Consider the following 24,599-nt stretch of genomic DNA (forward strand, 5'->3'; position numbering starts at 1 on the left):
TTTATTTATATAGCACTTAAAACAGCAACAAGGCCAACCAAAGTGCTAACCAGTCATAAAGCAGTTCTACTTTAATCTAATATGAACGAACAAAATAGCCACTCACAGATTACGATTTTTTTTTTTTTAATCTTCTGTTAAATTTGCTAACTCATCTTTGGTCAGCATGTGTTTGATTTACATAAACTTTCATTGTTTTGGTGACGTGGCAAGTTTTCATTGGTTCGATTTGACGCTGACCAATCAGCACTGGCCAGTGGACCGGGACAAATCGAATGCTGCGTTACACTACCACCTTGAAAATCGGCATATTCTTTTTAAACCTGCTACAGTAAAGAGTGTCTTTTCCAATATCGTTACCTAAATAATAAATCAGCGTTCTTTTTATTAACTTTATTAAACGATATTTTCAGCGATCACGTAAGTAGTTTTGTTTGTTGTGAACTTCGCACTGATTGAGGCGCCAGAGCTCAAATCTCCTGAGTAACTGTTTAAATTCCGAGGTTCATTGAACATAGCATCAGATGCGAATATACTATTTACACATTTTAAATCCGTTATACTCTTTGCTTGAAACAACGTATTGCAGTGACTAAACCGAGTTTCTGTTTTTAACATAGCGATCAGACATATCTGAACGTTAATGTCATCGTTAATTGACTGACACTTTTCGAGTTGGACACGAGCTAAAGCTAACAGGTAGGTAGCTAACAAGCTAACTCGCTTGTCTCCTGTCAGCCTCGTCTTGTTCATGGCGTTTCATTGAAGTGAGGAAACGTGGAGAAATCTGCAAGGGTTTTTGTGCATCATAGGAATGTTATTAACTTTAGTAACAGCAGTCATCAGAAACGGGTTATATATTTGGTTTTTAATAGCTTTATATGTTTTTATACAAGTGTCCACAAAGATTTTGTTCTCAAAAGCAGACAATGAATTAGTTTGTAAGGTTTGTGTACATTAGATCAATGCACCAGATTTAGACAAAAGGCTTTTTTTTTTTGTATCTTACAAGCAAAATTCATCATACAGACATGAATCCAGCTACATTTCCTTCATACATGATGTTAAATGAACCAATAAATGAGAATGTAAGCAACATATTGTGTTATAGGGGGTTAATTTGTTATTTAAGTACATTACTATCCAAACTGTTAAATGTGGTATCCGATGACAATGTTTTACTGAGTTGTGTGTGGGGGCTTTTATATAATTGTCGTGCTGTTTTATTACAGAATTTGTCTGTGTGCGTCTCATTTTGGAACCAGAATGGCTCAGTGGAGACCGGACGAGTTGATGACGGATACTGCTCTGATAAAACAACTGGCAGATGTTGCAAAAGATGAAGCGCTCCGGCAGGGAATCGTAATGAGGACCAAGGAGAACCCAAACTCATCCGAGGTGTGATTTGCATGCACATGCAAGAAATCTGATGAGTCTTCTTTTATTTTTCAGAGTTTGGCTTGTTCTTCGTTACTGTACTGGCAAAGTATTTAATCTGTTAAACTGTGCACTGCAGCGTAACTCATTCTGATTTTGTCGTTAGGCCTCTGCTGATGCTACAGAAATGTTCATTGTGAAGTCGTGTGCTTTAGGGAACAGGGTTTTAAATAGATCCATACTAATCCTGTGTTTGTTACTTAGCCCAGTTGTTTTTATTCATTCCTCACGTGCCACGTTTCATGACTGTGTTGAAATGAACAGCTTTTTTGTTGTCGACATTGCGTTTTATTGTTTTCTTACGTTCTACAACTTGTTTCGCAGTTGGTGACCTATGCTCCGTTCACGCTCTTCCCTTCACCTGTTCCTAAAGCTGCATTTCTTCAGGCTCTTGCAGTGCAAACTCACTACAACACGTTGGTGGATAGGGTCAGTCAAGACGCAGACTTCCTGCAAAAGGCTTTATCCAGGTAGGATGCAGGACCATTATTTGGAATAATGTGCAAATTAGGCTTTAAGTAGTTTTATAAATGCACAAAAACAACTCTCACTAAAGAACACAATATCATCATATTGATATTAGGTAATATCTGTTTGTTTATTTATTTTAAAAATTGTTTTTTTAAATAATATGTCAGGATTTTAACATGGGTTTCTGTTTATTCTTTTTGCAGCACCATCAAAGTGGATGATTTCACTGCAAGGTTGTTTAAGATTCACCAACAAATCCAGAAAGAAGGAGGGTCTCAGGTAGGTTTGAACGGTCAAGACAAATTCATGTTTTTTCTTAAGGTCTGGTCCTCTGGATGGAATCTCTATTTTCTTTAGAAGAATCTGTCCAGAGGACCCGACTTAACCTTGTTAGATTCATCTACCTGGATTATTAAGCCTGCATCAGGATTAATTTTTGTATGATTATCACTTTCTTTTGGAAGAGTCAATTATTGAGCTGCTCACAAAAGCTCACAGTTACTAATGATTTAAAACTAAAGACGATAAAACATCAATGAGAAATATTGTTCAAAATGTTGAGTTTAGACCACGTCTTGAACGGTTCCTGAACAAATAGAAAATATATTTACCTGAGTGTTGAGATTGTTACAAAGTGTATTTTCAAGTTTAACAAACCAAGATGGTTACCGCTTTAAATTATTTTTAAAAGGCATGACAATTTGTTTTAAATTACTGGAATACTACTTCTTTCAGTTTTTCCTCTTCAGGGTCTCCACAGCGAGTCCTCCTCCTCCATCTCACTCTGTCCTCACTCCAACTACCTCCATGTCCTCTCTGTGTCCATATATCTCCTCTTTTTCTTTTTTCTGGCAGCTGCATTTCTAACATCCTTCTGCCAATACACCCACTGTCCCTCCTCTGGACATGTCCAAACCACTGTCCCTCCTCTGGACATGTCCAAACCACTGTCCCTCCTCTGGACATGTCCAAACCACTGTCCCTCCTCTGGACACGTCCAAACCACTGTCCCTCCTCTGGACATGTCCAAACCACTGTCCCTCCTCTGGACACGTCCAAACCATCTCAGTCTGGTCTCTAACTTTATCTCCCAGTTGTTCAACCTCTGCTGTACCTCTGATGATCTAATTCATAATTGTCTCCATCCTTGTCACTCCTGAGAACCTGAACATCTTCACTTCTGCCACTTCCAGTTCTGTCTCTTGTCTTTTTGTCCATGTCTCTGTCTCCGGACCATACAACAGCTGGTCTCACCACTGTCTTGTAAACTTTTCCTTTGACCTTTGCTGACACCCTTTTGTCACAAATCACCCCTGAAACTTTTCTCCATCCACTCCATCCTGCCTGGACTCTCTTCTTCACCTCTTTACCACACTCTTCATTTTCCTGGACAGTGGAGCCCAAGTCCTAGAAACCCTGCCCCTTTGTGACCTCTGCTTCTTGTAGCCTCACTGTTCCACCTCCTCCCTCTTATTCACACACATGGCCTCTGTCTTATTACGGCTGATTTTCATCCTCTTCTTTCAAGTGCGTACCTCCACCTCTCCAAGTTCTCTTCCACCTGTTCCCTGTTCTCACCACAGACACAATGTCATCCGCAAACATCATAGTCCACCGGGATTTCTGCTTGACCTCATCTTTTGGTCGGTCCATCACTAGAGCAAACAAAAAGAGGCTCAGAGACTATCCTTGATGCACTCCCACCTCCACCTTGAAGCTATTTGTCACTCCTACAGCACGTCTCACCACTGTCCTGCTGTCCTCATACCAGTCTAACGTACTTCTCTGCCACTCTAGATTTTCTCATGCAACACCACACCTCCTCCCTTGGCACCCTGTCATATGTTTTTTTCTAAATCCACAAAGACACAATGGAGTGCTTTCTGATCTTCTCTGTACTTCTCCATTAGCATTCTCAAAGCAAGTATTGTGTGGCTCATCAACTTAATTGCCCTGAAGTTGCTACAACTCTGTACGTCACCTTGTTCTTAATAATGCACACCAGCACACTTCTCCTCCATTCCTCAGGCATTTTCTCACCCTCAAATATGCCATTGAATATTTGAGTCAAAAACCTCACTGACATATCTCCAAGACATTGCCAAACCTCCACTGGTATGTCATCAGGTCCTACTGCCTTCCTCTTCATTCTTTTCAGAGCTTTCCAAAATTCACCCTCACTAATCTTTCCCACTTCCTGGTTCACAGTTTCTCTGACCTCTACTTTTCTTTCTCCCTTAAAGAAACTGGTCCAGATGACATGATTTAACATTTTTTTGTTATCTACCTGGATGATTGAGCTTACAAAATCTTTTTTTCCCCTTTCTCTTTCATTCTCTTCACTCATTAACTCCTCAAAGTACTCCTTCCATCTTCCCGTCACACTCTCCTCACTTGTTAGAACATTACCATTCGAAATGTCTTCTGTTACAAATAAAGTCCAGTTGTTTTTGTATTGAACGTTTTTGGAATTCATCATGTCCTGGATGACTGAGAATCTTCACCAGAATATTACCATTCCTATGTTTAATAAGCCTAACCAACTGCACATCCTTTCCAGCCTGATCCCTCTGTCTTGCCAATTGGTACAAGTCTTTCTCGCCCTCTTTAGTGTCCAGCCTCCCATACAGCTCATTATACACCTTCTGCTTTGCCTTAGCTACCTCCCTCTTTGCTCTACATCCCATCTCCTTAAATTCCTGTCTTCTCTCTCTGTCATATTTCTTCTTGGCTAACCTGTTTCTTTGAATAACTTCCTGCGCTTCATTATTTCACCAACAGGTTTCCATCCATCCGTTCTTTATCTTGCACTTGTTATCATCCATTCTTCATCCAGATGACACACCAAGTACCTTCCTACCCGTCTCTCTAATTATTGTTGCTGTAGTAGCCCAGTTTCCTTCAACAACATGTCCATTCAGGTCTGCTCTGATCACCACTCTCTCTCCTCTCTGGGGATGCTGTCCATCACTTCATCCAGATCCTTCCAAAATTTATCTTTCTTCTCCACATCGCATCCAACCTGTGGAGCATAACCACTGACTATGTTTAGCATCAGACCTTCTACTTCTACCTTCAGACACATCCCCCTATCTGACACTCTCTTCACCTCTACTACATTCTTTGCCAACTGCTCCTTCAGGACCACCCCTACTCCATTTCTCTTTCTATCCACACCATTGTAAAACAGTTTCAACCCTGCTTCAGTTCTGCGAGCCTTGCTGTCCTTCCACTTGGTCTCTTGGACACATAAAACATCTACCTTCCTTCTCTGCATCATGTTAGCCAGCTTTCTACCTTTGCTTGTCATTGTCCCCACATTTAGAGTTGCCACACTCAGTCCTACATTCTTGACTTTTCTCTGGAATACAAAAGGCTTTAATAAGAGAAAAAATGAACACGACATAGGCTCAAGTTTTGAGTTTTAACAACTTACGCTGAATGTTCAGCAGAGGACAACAGTCATTATTATTGGTTTTTTTTTTGTTGTTTTTAGTCCATTGTGTTGGGTCTCAATCGGTCCGACTACATGCTGGACCAGAATGAGAATAAGACGTCTTCTCTAAAGCAAATAGAGATAAACACAATCGCTGCAAGTTTTGGAGGCCTCTCATCACTGACACCAGGTGTACATAGGTGCGTAGGTCATTCGTACACACAGTTTATGTAAGTGAAAGAGATGACTAAATATATAATCAGAATAAGTAAATTCACTTGTCTTCTTGCTTGACAGACTCATACTGAGGATGGCCGGCAGGCTGGAGGAGAGTCGACTCATCCCGGACAACAACCCTGCAGCTGGTCTGGCCAGGGCCATTGCAAAAGCCTGGGAGCTCTATGGATCAGAAAGGTGAGACCGAGAGACACGGGTTGAACACATGCAGCGTGTGCAGATTTTACAATTGGATTTTACTGAGTAAAGAGTTGGTGCTGAAATAGCAGCAGGTTTTCTGTGCTGCAGGAAGTTCCTCTGGAAACAGGAACAGGACCGATTCTGGTTGATCACTGACATGGGTTTAACAGGTTTAAAATACCTCCTGGTAAATCCATAAATATGTTTATACGAACACGATTAGTTTGTACTTTGGTCTGCACCAGAACCTGCATCCTGCCCAGATTTAAAGGCAAAAGGAGCGTTGTGTTGCTCCTGAAGGGGCGGTGAAGTTGAAGCACTGTTTTGACGATTTTCCTTCTAAAGTTCTGGATCTGAACGATGCTGATGCTCTGAGTTTAAATCTTTTAGTGATTATATTTGCCGGGGGCCCATTTTGCCGTGAGGACACTTTCTGGTTCATCATCTCCAGTTTCTGCCACGACTTCACTGATGTTCAGATTTATTTGATGGCTGTCATTTCAGAGCGGCTGTCTTGTTCTTGGTGGAGGAGGTCCAGACGAACATTTTTGATCAGCGCTTCATTGAGAGCGAACTTTGGAAAAGGTAAGAGTTAGTTTGGATGATTTATTAATGTAAAAGAATAATATATCTGCTTTATAAATTAGAGTCTTTCAGTTTTTTGTTTCCACTCTGTCTCTGAGCAAATGGACACTTTTATCTCTTTGTATGATTTTATTTTGTGCAAAACCCATGAGCAGTGTCTGGTTGAGTAATTGTTACTGTGAGCGGTGTAATATCTGTTTTTATATATTTGCATCCTGTTTTTTAGAGACATTCCAACACTAAGAAAACGGTTTGGTGATGTTGCAAAAACAGGATCCCTTGATCAGGACAAGAGGCTATTTGTGTAGGTCTCTTTCTGTCATTTTGACATAAATTGTTAAATGTTCTTTTGCCATTAATACTAAATGCATGTTTATTCTTATTTCAGCGATGGCACTGAGGTCGCGGTGGTCTACTTCAGGAATGGCTACATGCCTCAGAACTACATTTCTGAACAGGTCTGAACTCGTTTGAACAATTTTTTTGTTCTAGATGTCGAGTTTACCCATTAACGGATGCAAACGAGTGAAAGAGTTTGCCAAATGAAACTGTTAGTTACACCCTAATAATCATTGTAGGCAGCAGGCGTGTGTGTGTGACAGTGATCCAACAGGTTATGCATAAACTGTCCACAAGTTGTCTTTACAATAAGAGCTTAAAAATTTGTAATTTCCCATGACTATCTAATTATTACCTATTGATTAATGTTTGGATGTTACTAAACTAAGTAATGATTAGCTAATGGTCTTAGAATACAGCATGAGTGAGGATTAAGCAACTAAAAACGACTGCCTAATAAACTGCTGATCAAATTTAATTGAATAGCTGATTAAGTGATGAATATTTTAAATAGTAAATATTAAGTGAGCAAATGGTTCCAAGCAACTGACTCTTGATCAGATTTTATTCAATACCATCAATCGAGACCAAACTGTGTCAGGAAGGGAATCTGATGTAAAATATTTCGTGTAACTTCACTCTGTGGCGACCTTTGTAGACGGGAGCAGCTGAAAGACACTAATTAACAGTGCGGGGCAGGGGTGTGGGACACACTCTGGACAAGTTGCAAGTCCATCACAGGGACTCTTGGAGACAAACAACCATTCACACTCACTCACTCACACTTAAGATAATTTATAACTTTAAATTGGCCCCAACATTTTTGGTCTTTTCCGTGGCTGGTTAAAGTAAAACAAACTGCTTCTGCTCTGCTGCTCCTTTGCTCACTGATAAAAGCAGGCAGCACCTGTGTCCGAAGAACTAAACTGATTTAACTGGGACAACATTTAAACCGTGCAGATCTTTAAATGAACAGAATATATTTGAAAAGTTGTTGTACTGACAGGAACTGAATTTAAAGTATGCAACCTAAGATGCAGAGAGTGAAGAAATATATTTGTTTGTAAACTGTAGTGCTGGGACGCTCGTCTTATGATGGAGCGCTCTCTGGCTGCGAAGTGTCCCGATATCCACACTCACCTGGTGGGAACCAAGAAGGTCCAGCAGGTTCTGGCCAAACCTGGAGTTCTGGAGAGATTCTTCCCAGATCAGACTCAGGTCGTGGAGCAGCTCAGGGCGACGTTCGCTGGCCTCTACACTCTGGACATGGTGAGAAACTGTCAGAAATTCAACATTAAAAAGATTCATTATGGACTTTTGTTACTTTGGTTCTCCGTTGTTACCTTCAGGGACCAGATGGTGATCAATCAGTAGCCATGGCTTTGGCCGATCCAGACCGGTTTGTTCTGAAACCTCAACGAGAAGGAGGAGGTACAAGAAAAAGCTTGACTCATAAATATTCTGCTGCTTTGATCGGATCGTAGTTTAGTGCGTCTGTAAAAGTAACTCATTGCCTGTAAAGGCTCGTCCTCACTTCCTTAATATCTTAACATTGTAGGAAACAACCTGTACGGGTCAGAGCTCATCCAGGTGCTGAACCGAGTGAAGGGAAGCTCGGAGCGAACAGCCTACGTCCTGATGGATAAAATCGTTCCTCCGTCCGTACAGAACTACTTACTGCGGCGAGACGCTCCCCTGGAAATCAGCAGCTGCGTCAGTGAACTGGGAGTGTTCGGAGTGTATGTGAGGTACGTTGACGCTCCTCCCCCTGCTCTCGCTTGTCTGTAGTTTTGACCGTTTAAGACTGTCTGTTTATTTTTTTTTAAGAATTACCTAAAACAATGTGTTTCACTTTATTAATCCAAAGTATTTTTTTCTAAAATTATTGCTTTTTTTTAATCAGTCATTTTTTTCTGAACACACACACACAATAAATAAACATACTTAAAAATCCCCCTCTCACACCAGATCAGCTACATCAGACATGCTTCCAGTATAAGATACAAATGGCTGCCAAGTGTCACAAAATCTCTCAACAGGTCCTTTCAGAGTATATCTAATACTTTCTAAATGAATATGACACATAACTTCTCTTATCCAATGTTCATATGCTGGAAGATGCTGATCCTTCCATCTGCATAAAATAAGTCTCCTGGCTAGAAGAGAGCCAAAAGCAATCATATTCCTCTCGTACTTGCTGAAGGATGCGTCCACAAGGACCACCCTAAACGATGAAATGAATTGTGACGGGTACACAGTTTTTACACATATCCCAGAGAAGGTATCAAAAATACACTGCCTGGCCCAAAAAAATAATCGCCGCCTGGATTTAACTAAGCAAATAGGTACGAGCCTCCTATTGGATAATTACTGCGTGGCAGATTATCTTTCAGCTGCAACAAGTTATTTAACCCTTCTCATTTCTGAAACTACCATGTTGAAAGACACATGGCGTGGTCGTGGAAAAGATGTCACTCTGTTTGAGAAGGGTCAAATCATTGGCATCAAGCAGAGAAAACATCTAAGGAGATTGAAGAAACTAATAAAATTGGGTTAAGAACTGTCCAACGCATTATTAAAAACTGGAAGGATGGTGGGGACCCATCGTCTTCAAGGAAGAAATGTGGCCGGAAAAAAATCCTGAATTATCGTGATCGGTGATCACTTAAACGTTTGGTGAGCTCACATAGAAGAAAAACAACAGCAGCACTCAGGGCTGTTTAATAGTGAAAGTAAGAGCATTTCGCACAATGTGAAGAGAACTCAAAGGATTGGGACTGAACAGCTGTGTAGCCTTAAGAAAATCACTAATCAGTGAGGCTAACTGGAAAAAAGGCTTCAGTTTGCTAGGGAGCATAAAGATTGGACTGTGGAGCAATGGAAGAAGGTCATGTGGTCTGATGAGTCCAGATTGACCCTGTTCCAGAGTGGTGGGTGCATCAGGGTAAGAAGAGAGGCAGGTGAAGTGATGCACCCATCATGCCTAGTGTCTAGTCATCACTGCAAGATCTTGGTGAAAAATTAATGCAACACTGGATGGAAATAGATCTTGTGACATTGCAGAAGCTTATCGAAACAATGCCACAGCGAATGCATGCTGTAATCAAAGCTACAGGTGGTCCAACGAAATATCAGTGTGTGACCTTTTTTTTTTTTTTTTTTTTTTTTTGGTGGCGACTATTTTTTTGGTCAGGAAGTGTAGATTGCCAATAGCCCTGCAGCCCTGGACAAGTCCAGAATGTGTGTAAGAGCGTAGCTGGAATTCGTTTACAGCGGTTACATGCAGGATCCAGGTCAGTTTTAATCTTGGACATTTTGTCTTTGAACCAGTGCAGATGGTGCACCACCTTGAATTGAGTTACAGCATGTCTCAGACAAACTGAGGATGAATAAATGTTCTTAATGATCTTTTGCCAGACTGAGTCTGATATGGGTTCCTCCAAGTCCATTTCGAGTCCAACCTGGTCTCCTGGTATGAACTGAGCAGTGTATGGATCGTGCTGAGGGGCCCCTCGGTGTCAGACTTGCACTCCAAAATCTTAACCACAAAATGTTTAGGAGGATACAAAGGAAAACGATCAGAGTTAGACCAAACAAAATGCCTCAATTGCAGATATATGAAGAACTGTGACTTTTGGATATTACATTTTTATACCAGCTGCTCAAAAGGGGCAAACTTATCAACATAGAGATCATATAGTGAATGTACTCCCAGGCATCAAAAGCTACTGAGAGAGTAAACCTGATTATTTGACACTGGTGTCACAAACAATATCTCTGTAGAGCTAAATGTTCTCCTGAACTGATTACAGATCTTGACTGTCCAGATCCAGATTGAGGCGGCTGTGGCAGAGTGATTAGAGCAGTCGTCTGCCAATGCAAGAGTTAGGGGTTCGATTCCACCAGCAGTCACATGCCGAAGTGTCCCTGGGCAAGACACTGAACCCCTCGTTGCCTCTGATGAGTGTCCCATCAATGTATGAATGCAATAAAGCACTGGTTAGTCTCTTTAGAATGATTCCATTAGCTTTGTAGAGAGCTAGTAGAATGTATGAATGGGTAAATGAGGGGACATGTTGTAGTGTAAAGAGCTTTGAGTGTCTTGATAAGATCGAAAGGGACTATACAAGTACAGTCCCCCCTAATCACAATTGGTTTAGAAGTATAAGTTGAAACTGACGGTTTAAAAAGGAAACAGAGCAAAGTAATGCAGAGGGAGAGCTGGATCTAATTGAGGCCCTCTCTAAAGCCACCCAACTGGGAGAAGGGGTATCCTTACCCAACCAGAATGGTAGAGCTCTGATATTGGATGCCCAGTAATGGTGCATGAAATTAGGAAGTGACATGCCTCAAAGCCTACGGGGCAGATGAAAGATCTTCCTGGAAATTTGGATTATTTTATTCCAAATAAATGTTTATAACTGGCTGTTCAGGTTGGAAAAGAATGATTTAGTTAGAAAAATTGGCAGGCTCTGAAACAAATTCAGAAATTTAGGTAGAATAATCATTTTGACAGTTTATTCTACCCCATCACGCCATGAGGTAGGGTTTGCCATCTAGTAATGTCTTGCTTAAGGTTTACCAGGAGAGGTAGATAATTAGCCTTATAAAGCTTCTTATAGACTCGTGTTACCCAAATGACAAGGTATTTAAAACTTTTTTTAACTAATTTTAAATGGAACAGTATGTAAATTTTATTTTCTATAGAGGTCAGTCATCAGCTCGCTTTTCTGAAGATTAACCTTATAGCCAGGTATTCTCCCAAATTTCTGAAGTGAAGTAAGTAACTTTAGGAATGCTAATGAGAGGATCTGATATATACAAAAGCATGTCATCGGCATATAAATAAACTTTATGCTCTGTGCCTAATCAATTTATACCTTTTTAATGATGGAATTTTGCCGTAAAGCTAAAGCTAGTGGTTCTATCACTAACGCAAATAAAAGTGGTGAGAGCGGGCACCCTGCCTTGTACCGCATTGCAATTTGAAGTAGCTGGATATGTTGATTAAGAACGGTGATTAAGGGAAGCCAGCCCTACAGTCTTTTCCCGTCCTCGCTACCCGTTGCTGAGATTATACTCATTTTGACAAAGCGCATGGCTTTATCTGGGTCCACAAACTCCTTGTCCTCCTCACCGTGAGTGATGCAAAGCCATGCAGGAAAAAACAGCCCGTAGCGAACATCCCGCCGGCCGCAAAGAAGCCTCCTCCCCTCTGTGAAAACCGCCCCGTTCCTCACTGTATAATCCGCTCTACTGGTGATCAGTGAATCCTTGAAGCAGAGTGGGTCACGACTGCGCGCACGCCGTAATATTTCCACACAGTCTTGGTAATAGTGCAGTTTAGCTACAGTAACTCTCGGCTTATCACGTGACTTCCTCCCACCCGACGTCCGGTACTAGTGGTCAATCAGCGGCATCTTGTCCAGCTGCAGCACCTCTGTGAGCAGATGAGCAGACCGCTGTGGTGGAGCTCAACTGCAACGTCTCAGGGACTCCAAGGATCCACACGTTGCACTTTCTCATACGTCCCTCCACGTCTTCGTCTTTCTTTTTCAGCCAAGTTATCTCATCTTTCAGTTCCGTCATGGTGCTGCGCAGAGCTGCAACCTCATCAGACCAGGTGGACAGCCCGTCTTCAACATCTTTAACACTGAATTTCACCTGGTCCACCTCTGCTCTCACTGCTTTAAGTTAATCCTTAATAAAGGTGAGAGCCTCGGTGAGGGCGGCTTTAATTTCTGCTTTAATTACCGCTGAAATATCAGCTTTTATTGAAGCCAGAATGTTGGACTTCAGGGCCGACGCGTCCGTCTCTCTGGGTCCTGGTAAGAGTAGAAACGAGTCCCCGGCTTTAGAAGTACCGTGGCCTGAGGTGGTCTTGGCCCCAGTGGCCACAGGTCCTGTATACTTCCATTTCCTCCGTTTTGTCGCCATTCTTCAGTTTTGCCGAGTCCATCACAGAACGTTGAATATTGGAGCATCAAACATAAAGGTAGCGAGAATGTCTTCTCAGAAGGTGCTTTTCAAGTATTGGCAGGAACCCAAGCTCAACCCTACTCCAAACTCTCTAATATTTATCTTTAATTTCCTCTATTTGTCATAGAGAATTTAATATTTAGGTCTCCTTCCTCTCAAATATTCTTTTTTTGTTGGATTAATCTGTGATGTGGTCTCTATTGCCACCTGCTGACAATGCTGTGCTATTGTTTATCAAGTTCAAATCACGTTATATCTATCAATTAATAAATCGAACTTTATTTATCAAGCGTTTTCCATAATATACCAGATAAAAACAAAGAAAAGAAAAGCAACAAACCTGCAAACGAACATGAAAAAAAAGTGAGATAATTTAAAACGGCAATAACATGAGGAGAATGAAGTACTAGAGGTAGGAGACCATCAACGGTCTTAAAAAGCAATAAAATGACTTTAATCAATATTAAAATGCACAGGCGGCCAATCAGAGGTTTTAAGGTCTGATTAGAGGAGGAAACTTTTCAGAAGTCTGTTTCCAGTTGGCTTTGGATCAAAAAGCATCTCTTCCTCCCCCTCTATTATCTTGGACAGTTGAAGAAAAAACAAAACTAGAAAGTAGTCATTATGTTATTAATCCTGATCTTCTGTCAGCAGAACATGATCCGGTCCTGTTGAGTGTAAAACACGTTTTTTCTGTGTTTGCTCACAGGCGGGGGACGGAAACGTTGATGAACGAGTGTGCGGGTCATCTGCTGAGGACCAAGAGTTCAGAACATTCAGACGGGGGTGTCGCAGCTGGTGTGGCCACGTTGGACAACCCTCTACTGGTTTAACAACTCAGAACCTGCAGGAACCAAACGGGTCACACCGTGACTGTTTCAGAAGGAGGTACTGGGAGTGTTGACATCACAACCCTGGAAGTTAAAGCATCGACACATTTGTCAGAAAAGACGTCCCTTTTGCTTCTAATCATGTAAAAAGTATTGGTGTTCGGGATATGCAGGTTTTATGAGTAATTTCAGAGAATATACAAAGACCGTGCTCGTCACAGTCTTCTAATAACTCTTGGAGTAGGAGTCTGGAGTCCCAACATCAACACATAGATGATGCTCTGTGTGGTGAACATGTTGGTGTTGGTGGGGTTTTTTTGCTTTGTTTTGTTTTTTGTTTTTTTGAATGTCCAGAGGACCAGATTGAACTTTTTTGGATGTTGGTGAACTGTTTAAACACTGATGAAAATGTCTTACCAGCATCACAGACATGAAGAGAGTTATGAAGTCATGATCAGCAGCAGCTGTCAATCAGTTTTGTAGAGAGATAACACATTTCAAGAACCTAATAAAGAATTATTTCACAATGATCCTAATAAAGAATTATTTCACAATGAATTTATCTTTATCATTAAATCTGATCAACAGCAAAAGCATCAGATTGTGCACATTTGAGTAAGATGGTTTTATCGCTTTAACTTTATGATGATTTATGTTGCTCAGGGAAAATCAACTACCTTTAACTGCTTCAAAGTACTAGCTTTAAATATTTTTTCCATGAAAACAAGTCAGTTTTTTAGAGCTGTCTCAGCCTGAATATCTACCGGTAATTTAAGTTATTTTTATCCTGATGCATGCTCAGTTATTTTTGTTCTATTTTATTTTAAAGCTTGAAGGTTTTTTTTTTGTTTGTTTAAAAACTCTACACTACAGGGTTTATTTTTTTTTAACTGACAAAATAATTGTTTTACAGTAATTTAAGAAAGGGTATTTTCCTCCATTATTCCGCCCTCTGGGTCAGCATCCACATCTTTTTCAGTTCTCCAGAGCTCAGAACTGATGCCTGATTCTGTTGGCCCAGTCAGAGGGGTTCTGGATCCTCTGCACAGAGTCAAACCTCCTAGTGGGGCTCGGTCACTCTATTTCTTCTAAACAAATCATGATCACCCTCTTCATTAACAAAGTCCTCACTTTCTGACTCAAGACTGTTTTCTCCTTCATGAGCCTCTCCGGTGTCCTTTGTCCTCACGTTCAAAAATCCTCTCATTGTTTTGACTGAAACACTAAAACAGACCAAACTAAACACAATAAACTACACCTTAACTATAAAACCCAAACATGCTAAATTAACATCACAAATCTCTCAACCCTCATGACTCACTCCCACTCTCGCTTCATCGCACCAAACTCCATTCAACTTCTGCATCATTTTCATCTTCGTGTAGATGTTTTTAGTGCTCGACAAATAACTTTGAGCCTTTGTCAGAAAGAAGGGGGGAGGTTGTTTATCTGTTCGGCAGGGGTGGGAGGTGAAAGCGGAGAGTGATGGGGGTGTTTTGTCCCCAAGACTTTGCAGCTTTGCCACAGTCTCTCGCTCTAATGCCCTTGAGATATGACAACTTTGTAACGTGTTACTGACATCGGACCAATTTTCTGTAACTAGAAATTTAACGTGTTGCTATTTCAAAATCCAGTAATCAGATTAAAGTTATCCAAGTTACTGTGTGTTACTATTTTTGTCATTTTCTCTAGTACTGTAATTTAATTTTATTTCCTCTATGCGTCTCGGGGAGTGACAAAAACAATAAAAAGTTTGGGGGAGTGACGTCAGGTCTATGCGACAATTCAGTCACGTTATCACCTGTGATACCTGACACCATACCGTGACAGGAACATAAACAATGGAGCGAGAGACTTTATATTGTATAACTTTATAGGTCAGGAGATACATTTACAGATGCATTTTATGTCCTTTCCATTAAAAAGCACTTTCAATAAAGTAGGTATTGGCAAAGTTCAATGTAATTTTTATGTTGAGGTGGTGGAGGGTTGTTGTCAGCAGCTTCTGAAAGTAACTAGTTAAGTACTAAACTTTACAGTACATTTTAAAAGTACCTTTTTTTTTTTTTTACAAGTACTAAACTACTTTCCAAATCAAGTAATCAGTAACTTAGCTAAGTTACTTTTTTAATGTAACTATGCCATCATCATTATAAACTTTTAATTCAATCCAAGTCCCTAAATTAGGAGGCAATCAGTTTTTTACTGACGATAGCACATCTTACAACATTTATATTAATTTACATTCCTTTAAAGGTGTACAGGCGTGTCTTTAGGGGGACATTTGATTAAATTTTCTTTTTAAGTTGTGTTTTTGTCTTTCAGCTGCTCCCCTCAGCAGGGGTCATCACAACGAACAAACTAGCATTTTATGTCCTTACTGATGGAGGGCTCGAACCTGCAGGCTCAGGACTACAATACCAACCACCGAGCCACTGCAGCTTGGGTTTTCTATTTAATGTTCACATTTCAACATAATTTATTTCATTTGTACTCCTTAGCTTTGTATGTGAGCTAAGAAGATTTAAACATAATCATGGGACGTACTGCATCAGTTTGTAATGAACTATTTTTGTTGTGTGACTGAATCTCAATAGGTTCCTGATGTTCAGCTGCTTTAATTTGTAGGAGTCTCACTGAGCAACCACCTTTTATTCAAGAATTGTTGGAAAACTTCTTAATTAAAATCCTTCATGATGACTGAAGTTTGAGAAAACCTCTCAAATTAAATATCAAACATCAAGATTGCTGTAAAATGATGGGAAAACTGTCACAAAGCACTGGTGCTGGTAAACCCAGTGGTGCAGGCAGACAGTCGAGGACTCGGGAGTATAATTAGATAAGTACTTAATTACAAAAGAAAAAGCTGGCAGGGCAGCAAACTTACACTTATAATCCAGGAGTACACGGGGAGCAGAACAGGTCATCACCAGTAGACGGATAACAATGTCAGGACACAGAGAAGACAAACATAAAGGCTTAAATACACGAAACACCATTTAGACAAAGTGAAGGCACTTGTGAGTAATCACAGATGCCAAAGACAGAGACTGAGGACCAGGAAGATGCAAGACATAAACACAAAACAAGATGGGGCCAGACACGAGGAAACAAACCCTACAAAAAGTGTCTTAAAAAGCATCAAAACATTACTTTTCTCTTGTTGTCATACTTTTTCAGCAGCTGTAACTGGCCTGGACTGTATTAAGAAGTGATATAAGGAATTTAAAGTTACTTTATTAGTTCAAAATAAGTTCACAAATTACAAAATTAAATCGATAAGACGGTGACATAATATAACATAACATAAACGCTACAGTTATTTATCCAAGTTATGATAAAACATGCAAATAAAAAAAAACTGTTTATTCTCATGCACAAAGTAAATAAAATTTATTAAGATTCACCATTGAACAGTCAGGCCACTCTGTATGGACATGGAGTAACAACCCAAATGCTTACAGAGATTTTATTTTTGGTTTAAGTACATGCTTAAATTGTGATTTAATGAGGAGAGAACAGTTTAAATGTCTCCCTGTGGACTAAACACAGAAATCTACCAATAAATGGAATGACTAGAGCTGCAAACGTTAGATTGTAGGAAAGTTGGATCGTCGCCTCACTTGGATTTATGTTATAACGTTAAAATGAGCTCCTGCACAAACTTTTTAAAAATAATTTTATGTGTCTGCTATGGCTATGTATGTCTTGTTGCTTTTCTGTTTTGGAAATTTTTGTAAAATGACTGATGGAGAACAAAAACAGGTAATTTATAGATCCATAAACTTTAAACGTTGTGGAGAATCCTGGATACAAGCACAAGTTCCAAAAGTTATTATACGTGAATTATACATTCATTAAACATGATTACATACACTATCATTTATTCTTGTTATATTATACGTTTTATTCTGCAAGGTCCCTATTTAATTAGTTTACCAAAGCTAGTTTTTATTTTTCCTTGCCTGCAGTTACAAATTTTAACCACCAGGTGGTAGCAAAGCATTTTCTCACAGTTAATGTTCACAAGAAAGAAAAACAAAAACATTCAAGTTTTGTTTAATCAGCGTGAACATTTAATTTTCTGAACAAAATAAACATTGCCTGCTGCCCTAAGGTGAAGGCTGACAATAATGTTTTTGTCCTTGTGTCTGTCTGTCAGCAAAATATTTCATTACCCCCATATGAAAATTGATGAAACGTGCAGAAAATCATTACTGGATGTGTCTCTACCTTTGGAGTGGTCCTGATCCAAGATGGCTGCCACAGCTAAGTGACTTTAGCAAACACACAAATATTCAAAACATATTCTGAGCGCTGACAGGTTGTGCGATATATTTGCTTTTGGAGTCCACCCTGTTTGTCTGTTAGCAAAATATCTCATGAACCACTGGACAGATGTTAAATAAACTTTCTTAAAGTAATCCCTGGATATTCAGCTGCAGCTGATCAATGTTTGAACTCAGTTCAGGTCAAGATGTTTCCTACAGTTTCCTGATAATAGCAAAGACGAAACTGGCTTTAACTCAGTCCATTTAGCAGATATTGACGTGGTAGTAGCTGAGAGTCATTATAACAGATATCTGCAGTTATCTTGCAATCTCGCATGAGCATGCACATGATATTTTAAGCAATTAAAATGCAACAATTTTGTAATTTCTTTTTTAAACATATGATCTAAGACTAAAGCTCAGCGTTAAAGGACCTTTAGTTTTAAAAGGGATCGTATCAAACAACAAACTGCCCCGTTATCGACACAAAAAGTATTTTAACAATATGCTTATTATATTTACTAGTTCTGTTCAAAATGTGTTTTTTTTAAGTGCATAAAGTGAACAAAAATGCAGCTCAGTGATGAAATGACTCAAAAAAAAAAAAAAAAAGGTGTGTGGGGGAGAACAAATGCAAAATGTACAAAATGACAAAAAAAACCTGAACACACGACACAAACTCAGTCTTAATTATTTTTAAATGAACTTTTTGTTTTGTGCCTGAACAAAAAACTCACTTCTTCAAAAAGCTCAGGGTTGGGACTTTACATTTACGCTTTATTGAGAAGATATTTCTTCTGTATATATAAATAAGACATCTTTGACTAAATGAAATTTCTTAGAGTCCAAACTGTCCTGCAGCGCTCACTTCCTGCTGGGCTCATTCTTTTACAAAATATCTAAAACAGCACATTCCTTTTGATTTAGCCAACCTCCTGTTTTTGTTTTTTTTTTTGTTCCAGATTAGAAATAGTGTGCTTATTGCAGGGGTGACATGTTCTGTAAAGGTGGTCAGGGTCATCCAGCAGAACGCCGGTCGCTGTCATCAAGTGCCATCAGGAAACACTGCTGCGTTCGCTGTACAGGAGCTGCGGAGGAAAAAACAGTGCTTTGTTTTAGGAAGCTGCTGTCCAGGCTGGAGAATATCATGTCAGTCAGGCTCTCTCTGTTGTGATCACTGCTCATCCCTGAGCAAAAACATTTTTGAGTCAACTTTTCCAAGCTGGAACTTTATACATTTTGTGTACAAGTCTGAGAAAGGGATGAATTTATATTAAGGGAATCACCGCTGCTTTCATGCCAGATTTGATAGGTTGATAGGTTGATAGGTTGTTTTATTTCCAGTCCAAAGTGGTGCAGAGTGACGGATCCTGCTGAACGGAGGGAGAAATTTTATCCACCAGGTGCAACGGCGGAACCAGGGGGTGGCCAGTGGTGGCCTTGGCCTTCAACGCTTAATCTTCAGCCACCCCAATCATTTGAAGAAACTATATTTTTAGGCAATACAGTAGTCCCTCGTTAATCGCAGGTAGATCCGTACCCTGAAGCTCTGCAATGTGTAAAACCGCAAAGTAGGAATAGTAGTACAAGTAGTAAGTAGTTGTTTTATTTTAGTATTTATTCTTAAATTTATTATTTTTATTTATTATTAAACCCTTTCCACACGTAATATTCTAAACAATGTTTCTAAACTCTAAACGCTCTTCAAGAACACAGAATGTCATGATTGCAGCTCTCTACCACGGCTGCTCTCTACCATGGCTGCTCTCTACCACGACTGCTCTCTGCCACGGCAGCTCTCTACCACGGCTGCTCTCTACCATGGCTGCTCTCTACCACGGCTGCTCTCTGCCACGGCTGCTCTCTGCCACGGCTGCTCTCTACCACGACTGCTCTCTGCCACGGCTGCTCTCTACCACGGCTGCTCTCTACCATGGCTGCTCTCTACCACGGCTGCTCTCTGCCGTGGCTGCTCTCTACCACGGCTGCTCTCTGCCACGCCCACTTTCCCGCCGCTGCAGAATGGAGATCGACATTAAATAAAAATGTCATGCTATTTTGAAAAACCGCACTAGAGCCAGTCTGCGAAAAACGAACCGCAAAGTAGCGAGGGACTACTATACTGTCTGTATAACAACTAGAAAGTAGTCCAATGAAAGGGGTGGCCAGTTTACATATAGGTGATGGTGGCCATCTTGGATTTTTTGAATTTTTGAAAGGAAACTTTTTTACATTTAGATGCAGCCACGCGCCAAAAAGAGTTAGCCCTTTGCGTAAGTTTTTTTTAATTATCCAGCTCACTAGGATTACATACGGCAGCGTCCTTCTTATATTTTGATGTGGCAGCCAAGTTTTTGAAACGAAAATTTATTTTGTTTAGATGTAGCCAAACGCTAAAGTGGAAGTCGGTGCCTCACTTATTTTTCAATTTATCCAGGTCACAACATGCACGGACAGACGGACAGAGGGCATTTCCAATTCCCCATTTTTCGCTCTGCAACAGGCGACAATGAAGCCGTTACACAAGCACTGGCCCAGTTAGCCGGTGGCATGCGTGTGCGCTCGGTGTGAGCAGAGAGTGTGAATTAGTTCGAGCACGTTGGACGGTCAGAGGACGGACGACAGCGGCAGGGAGTCAGGATGTGGGTCACAGCAGGATGGAAGTGGGTCACAGTCACCCTGCTCCTCGGTGCTGCAGAGAGGAAGAGTGAGGAGTGCCGGCGTCAGCAGGAAGTGGATATCTGAGTGTGGGCCTAATCAACGACCGCTTCGTGGAACATAGCTGTGCGTCTCTGTTCATATCCTGCCGCTGTATAACCAGAGACGACATTTAGCAGCCGCTGCTTCGTTTGGTGCCGCATCCTTTCAGTAAGAATAGCTGGAAGTAAAAGTCCAACTGTCACTAACTGGAGCGCGCGTCTCCTGGCTCTGGATGTACCTTTAACTGTAACTCCTCGTTTCCCAATATGGCACCAGTGTTGTTTTTTTCCCCGTCAAGAACAAAGTGATCCTCTGACATGAGATACCTTTAACACAGTTTGTCCAGGGACATCTTTTATCAAATAATGGCTCCAACAAAACGCTCCAGGAGAACGAACGCTGCTTTGTTAGACTGTTGTTTACTAGAATTTAAATTTAAAAGGAAATCCTGTGGTAAAAAAAAAAAAAAAATACAATTCTTCTGGTTGCTTGATAATCTGAACCATCTTGGCTCAGTTCACAGTAATTCTGTGAATGCTGATTTAACACTTGTGGTTTCTTGTTTTAAAAGATCTTTTGGATTAAACAGCCCAAAGTATGAAGAACTAGACAAAGACATACGTAATATAAACGTTCAGCTCATTCAGGAGACGTTTGCTATGACTATTAGTTTTTGTAACTTTTATTTATACTTTTCAAAAATATTTACTTATATTTACAAATATTTTCCCCATAGAAACACATTGAGATCTCTTCGGTTCCTTGTGCTACCTGTAGCTTTTAGCTAACATTTGGCTGCTTTTAGCTAGTGTTTTGCTACTTTTAGATTTTAGCCAACTTTTGTTTGACTTTTTAGCGTTTTTCTTTTTACTTTTAGCTAGTCATCTATTTTAATTAGTATTTGTTTACTTTAAGCTAGTGATTTGCTCCTTTTAGCTAGTCTTTTACCATCTTTAGCTTGTGTTTATATATTGTTACGTTCTGTTTTGCTACTTTTAGTTAGCATTTTTTATGAATTGATTCAGTGTTTTGATACTTTTAGCTTTCAGCTAGGCTTTTTCGACTTTAAGATTGTAGCTACTTTTGGCCTCTAACTAGCCTTTTGCTACTTTTACCTTTTTGCTAGGTTTGTGCTTCTTTAAGCTTTAACAACTTAGTTTCAGCAATTTTCAGCAAAGTCATTAAGTTAAATTTATATGATTTCAGTTGTTTCAGACAGATATCTGGTTAGAATTCGTCTTTCATTCGGACTCACCAATGAGATTTTTTTCTGATTTTCCAATATGTCTGACTGCTGTCTGCTGCAGGTAAGATACTGACTACCCACCGAACAGAAATCCACTTTAAAAAACCTGAACAGTATCTTTTAATTTGCATCATAGCAAATAAATTACATATTAACTCTCAGAAAGTTACAGTTGTTTTTTTTTCCTATCTTTTTTGCAAGTCATTGTGTCCCAGCACTCTGAAGGCACAAGACTCTGCAACCTGAAACAGGTTAATTTTGAACCACTGGGTCATGAGACGTGTGATTACAACACAACATGACTTGCATTTTCTGTCTATGTAGCACAACATGTCTTCAACTCTAACGGTAACCACTTGACGTGTGGGTTAAATGCTCGTCCTGAGCCTGGTTCTGCTGGAAGTTTCTTCCTGTTAAAATGGAGTTTTTCCTGCATAAAGGCAACAGTGTAGACTGTGACAAAGTGAAGACTCAAAGCAGCTGCTCCTCAGATAAATAACGTTAACTTGTTTTTTATGTATGTGAAAGTTTCTGTTCAGCGCCCAGAGACGACTTCTGTTGTGACTTAGAGCTATAGAAATAAACTGAATTGAATTGCTAAGACTCAGCAAGAGGTTCAAATGGGAGCCGATGGATGGACGGTTGGTCGTTCAGTCGGTGGGTTGGATTGGTGGGTTAGTTGGTTGGTTTTACTTGGTTTGGTTGGTTGAGTTGGTTGGTTGATGAGTTAGTTGATTGGTGGGTTGGTTGGTTGGTGGATTGGTTTGGTTTGGTTTGGTTGGTTGGTGGGTTAGTTGGTGAGTGGGTTGGATTGGTGGGTTAGTTGCTGGGTGTATTGGGTTGGTGGGTAGGTTGGATAGGTGGGTTCGTTGGTTGTTTTGGTTGGTTGGTTGGTTGGTTTGACTTGGCTTGGTTTGGTTGGTTGATGAGTTAGTTGATTGGTGGGTTGGTTTGGTTGGTTGGTGGATTGGTTTGGTTGGTTGGTTTGGTTTGGTTGGTTGGTGGGTTAGTTGGTGGGTGGGTTAGATTGGTGGGTTAGTTGCTGGGTGGATTGGGTTGGTGGTAGGTTGGATTGGTGGGTTAGTTGGTTGTTTTGGTTGGTTGGTTGGTTTGACTTGGCTTGGTTTGGTTGGTTAAGTTGGTTGATGAGTTAGTTGATTGGTGGGTGGTTTGGTTGGTTGGTGGATTGGTTTGGTTGGTTGGTTTGGTTTGGTTGGTGGGTGGGTTAGATTGGTGGGTTAGTTGCTGGGTGGATTGGGTTGGTGGGTTAGTTGGTTGTTTTGGTTGGTTGGTTGGTTTGACTTGGCTTGGCTTGGTTTGGTTGGTTCAGTTGGTTAATGGGTTAGTTGATTGGTGGATTGGTTTGGTTGGTTGGTTGGGTTGAGTTGAGTTGGGTTAGTTAGTTGGTTGGTTGGTTTGACTTGGCTTGGTTTGGTTGGTTGAGTTGGGTTTGGTTAGCTGGTTGCTTGGTTTGACTTGGCTTGTTTTGGTTGGTTTGTTTCTTTTTCCAGCAGGACTTGTCACCTGCCCACACGGCCAAATGTACCAAAAGCTTTGTAATATTCTAATTTTCAGAGCCACTGAATTTTGGGTTTTCATTATTTGTAAGCCATAATCATCAAAATTACAAGAAATAAAGACTTGAAATATTTCACTCTGCGTGTAATGAATCTATTTAATATACAAATTTCACTTTCTGAAGTGACTGACATATTTTTTATTTTATGTTATCAAGATATTCCAATTTTTTAAGCTGCACCTGTACACTTCCAAACTACATTTAAGGTTTGTTGCTGCTTTCGCAAAATATTTCTAACAAAACAGATTTGATTTCAGTTACACTTTTCCTGGTGCAATAAACAAAATATTTACATCCTCCTTTAATATTGAACCTGATTCAACAACTAAATCAATTTTAGTTCATCTCACGAAACAAATGTTATATGTGCCTCTACAACTGATTACACTTGGAGTCAACCTGATTCAAGATGGCTGCCACAGCTAACTGAACTTAGTTCACACAAAAACGACAATATACTGGGACATTACTGGCAGTTTTACAGATACTGGGCTAACATTTGGAGTGGGCTGAGAAGAATCCCCAGCACGTTTTCTAAAAGCGAACACATCTTGGAAGCTTTATCAGTATTGCATCCTTCAATAAATGATGTATTTAGTGTTTATGATGTTATCTTTCCTGTTTGCTTTGTCTGAAGGTGATAATCACCCCTCCCTTCTATCAGCACTACCTGCCGCTCTGAAGGATGTCAGAAACAGTCGACATTAACAGACTGTTTCAACACTTAGGAACTCCCATGACTCCTTTGTACATTCCAGCTAAAAACAAGCACATTAAAACTCTTTGTCCACCTGAGTTGACTTGGAGGACACAAACACACAAAAAACTACACACTCAAAACAGAAATACTCTGCAGGAAGAGTCAAGGTCAGTTCCTGGTTTTGTCCCTTGTCAAGTTCTTTATTACTGTAAACGGCAGAAGCCCTCTGCTAATAAAAGACTGATTAACAAACAGTCCGTTACAAAGTTCACCGGGGACAGTTTTATTGAACTGATGGGCAGCAGGAGCTGACAGTCCGTCCCTGCTCAGCACTTTAGCATCAGCCGGAAACCGGAAGGCCAGCACCCGCCATCGAGCGAGTCGGAGCGACTTTCATAGCATTGTTTTATCTGCCGCTGGAACGTTTACAGCAGGAAGAGAAAGCTCAATGAACGGGCGTGCTCATTAGTTGGGGGGTGTTGTCTCAATGTTTTTATGAGAAGTGAAATGGAGAAAAGCCACGGCAAGATATAAATGGATTTTCAAGTTTAAAAAAAGAGGTGAAAACGCCTCTGAAAGAGCTCTTTTTAAAAATCCTAATTCGTCATT

At 40.3% G+C, this 24,599-nt stretch overlaps 2 protein-coding genes across 2 annotated transcripts in view; one reads left to right on the forward strand and one right to left on the reverse strand.

The window, feature by feature from the left end:
* LOC119417335 (glutathione synthetase-like) overlaps positions 1 to 310 on the reverse strand; it is a 17,790-nt gene extending 17,480 nt beyond the window's left edge. The window contains exon 1 of the mRNA XM_037684542.1: positions 288 to 310. Within this exon, the coding sequence (XP_037540470.1) occupies positions 288 to 310 (23 nt within the window). The remainder of the gene's footprint in view (positions 1 to 287) is intronic.
* A 946-nt stretch (positions 311 to 1,256) lies between these two features.
* gss (glutathione synthetase) lies at positions 1,257 to 13,687 on the forward strand. The gene is made up of 12 exons (XM_037684401.1): positions 1,257 to 1,398; positions 1,762 to 1,907; positions 2,112 to 2,187; positions 5,405 to 5,544; positions 5,642 to 5,758; positions 6,266 to 6,346; positions 6,573 to 6,650; positions 6,735 to 6,804; positions 7,760 to 7,954; positions 8,035 to 8,116; positions 8,244 to 8,433; positions 13,374 to 13,687. Exons 1-12 carry the CDS (start codon positions 1,267 to 1,269, stop codon positions 13,495 to 13,497), a joined length of 1,431 nt encoding a protein of 476 aa, XP_037540329.1. The 5' UTR covers positions 1,257 to 1,266; the 3' UTR covers positions 13,498 to 13,687.
* The last annotated feature ends 10,912 nt before the right edge of the window (positions 13,688 to 24,599 follow it).

Source organism: Nematolebias whitei, chromosome 11 (genome assembly GCF_014905685.2).
Source record: "Nematolebias whitei isolate Nwh7 chromosome 11, NemWhi1, whole genome shotgun sequence".
NCBI classification, from domain to species: domain Eukaryota; kingdom Metazoa; phylum Chordata; class Actinopteri; order Cyprinodontiformes; family Rivulidae; genus Nematolebias; species Nematolebias whitei.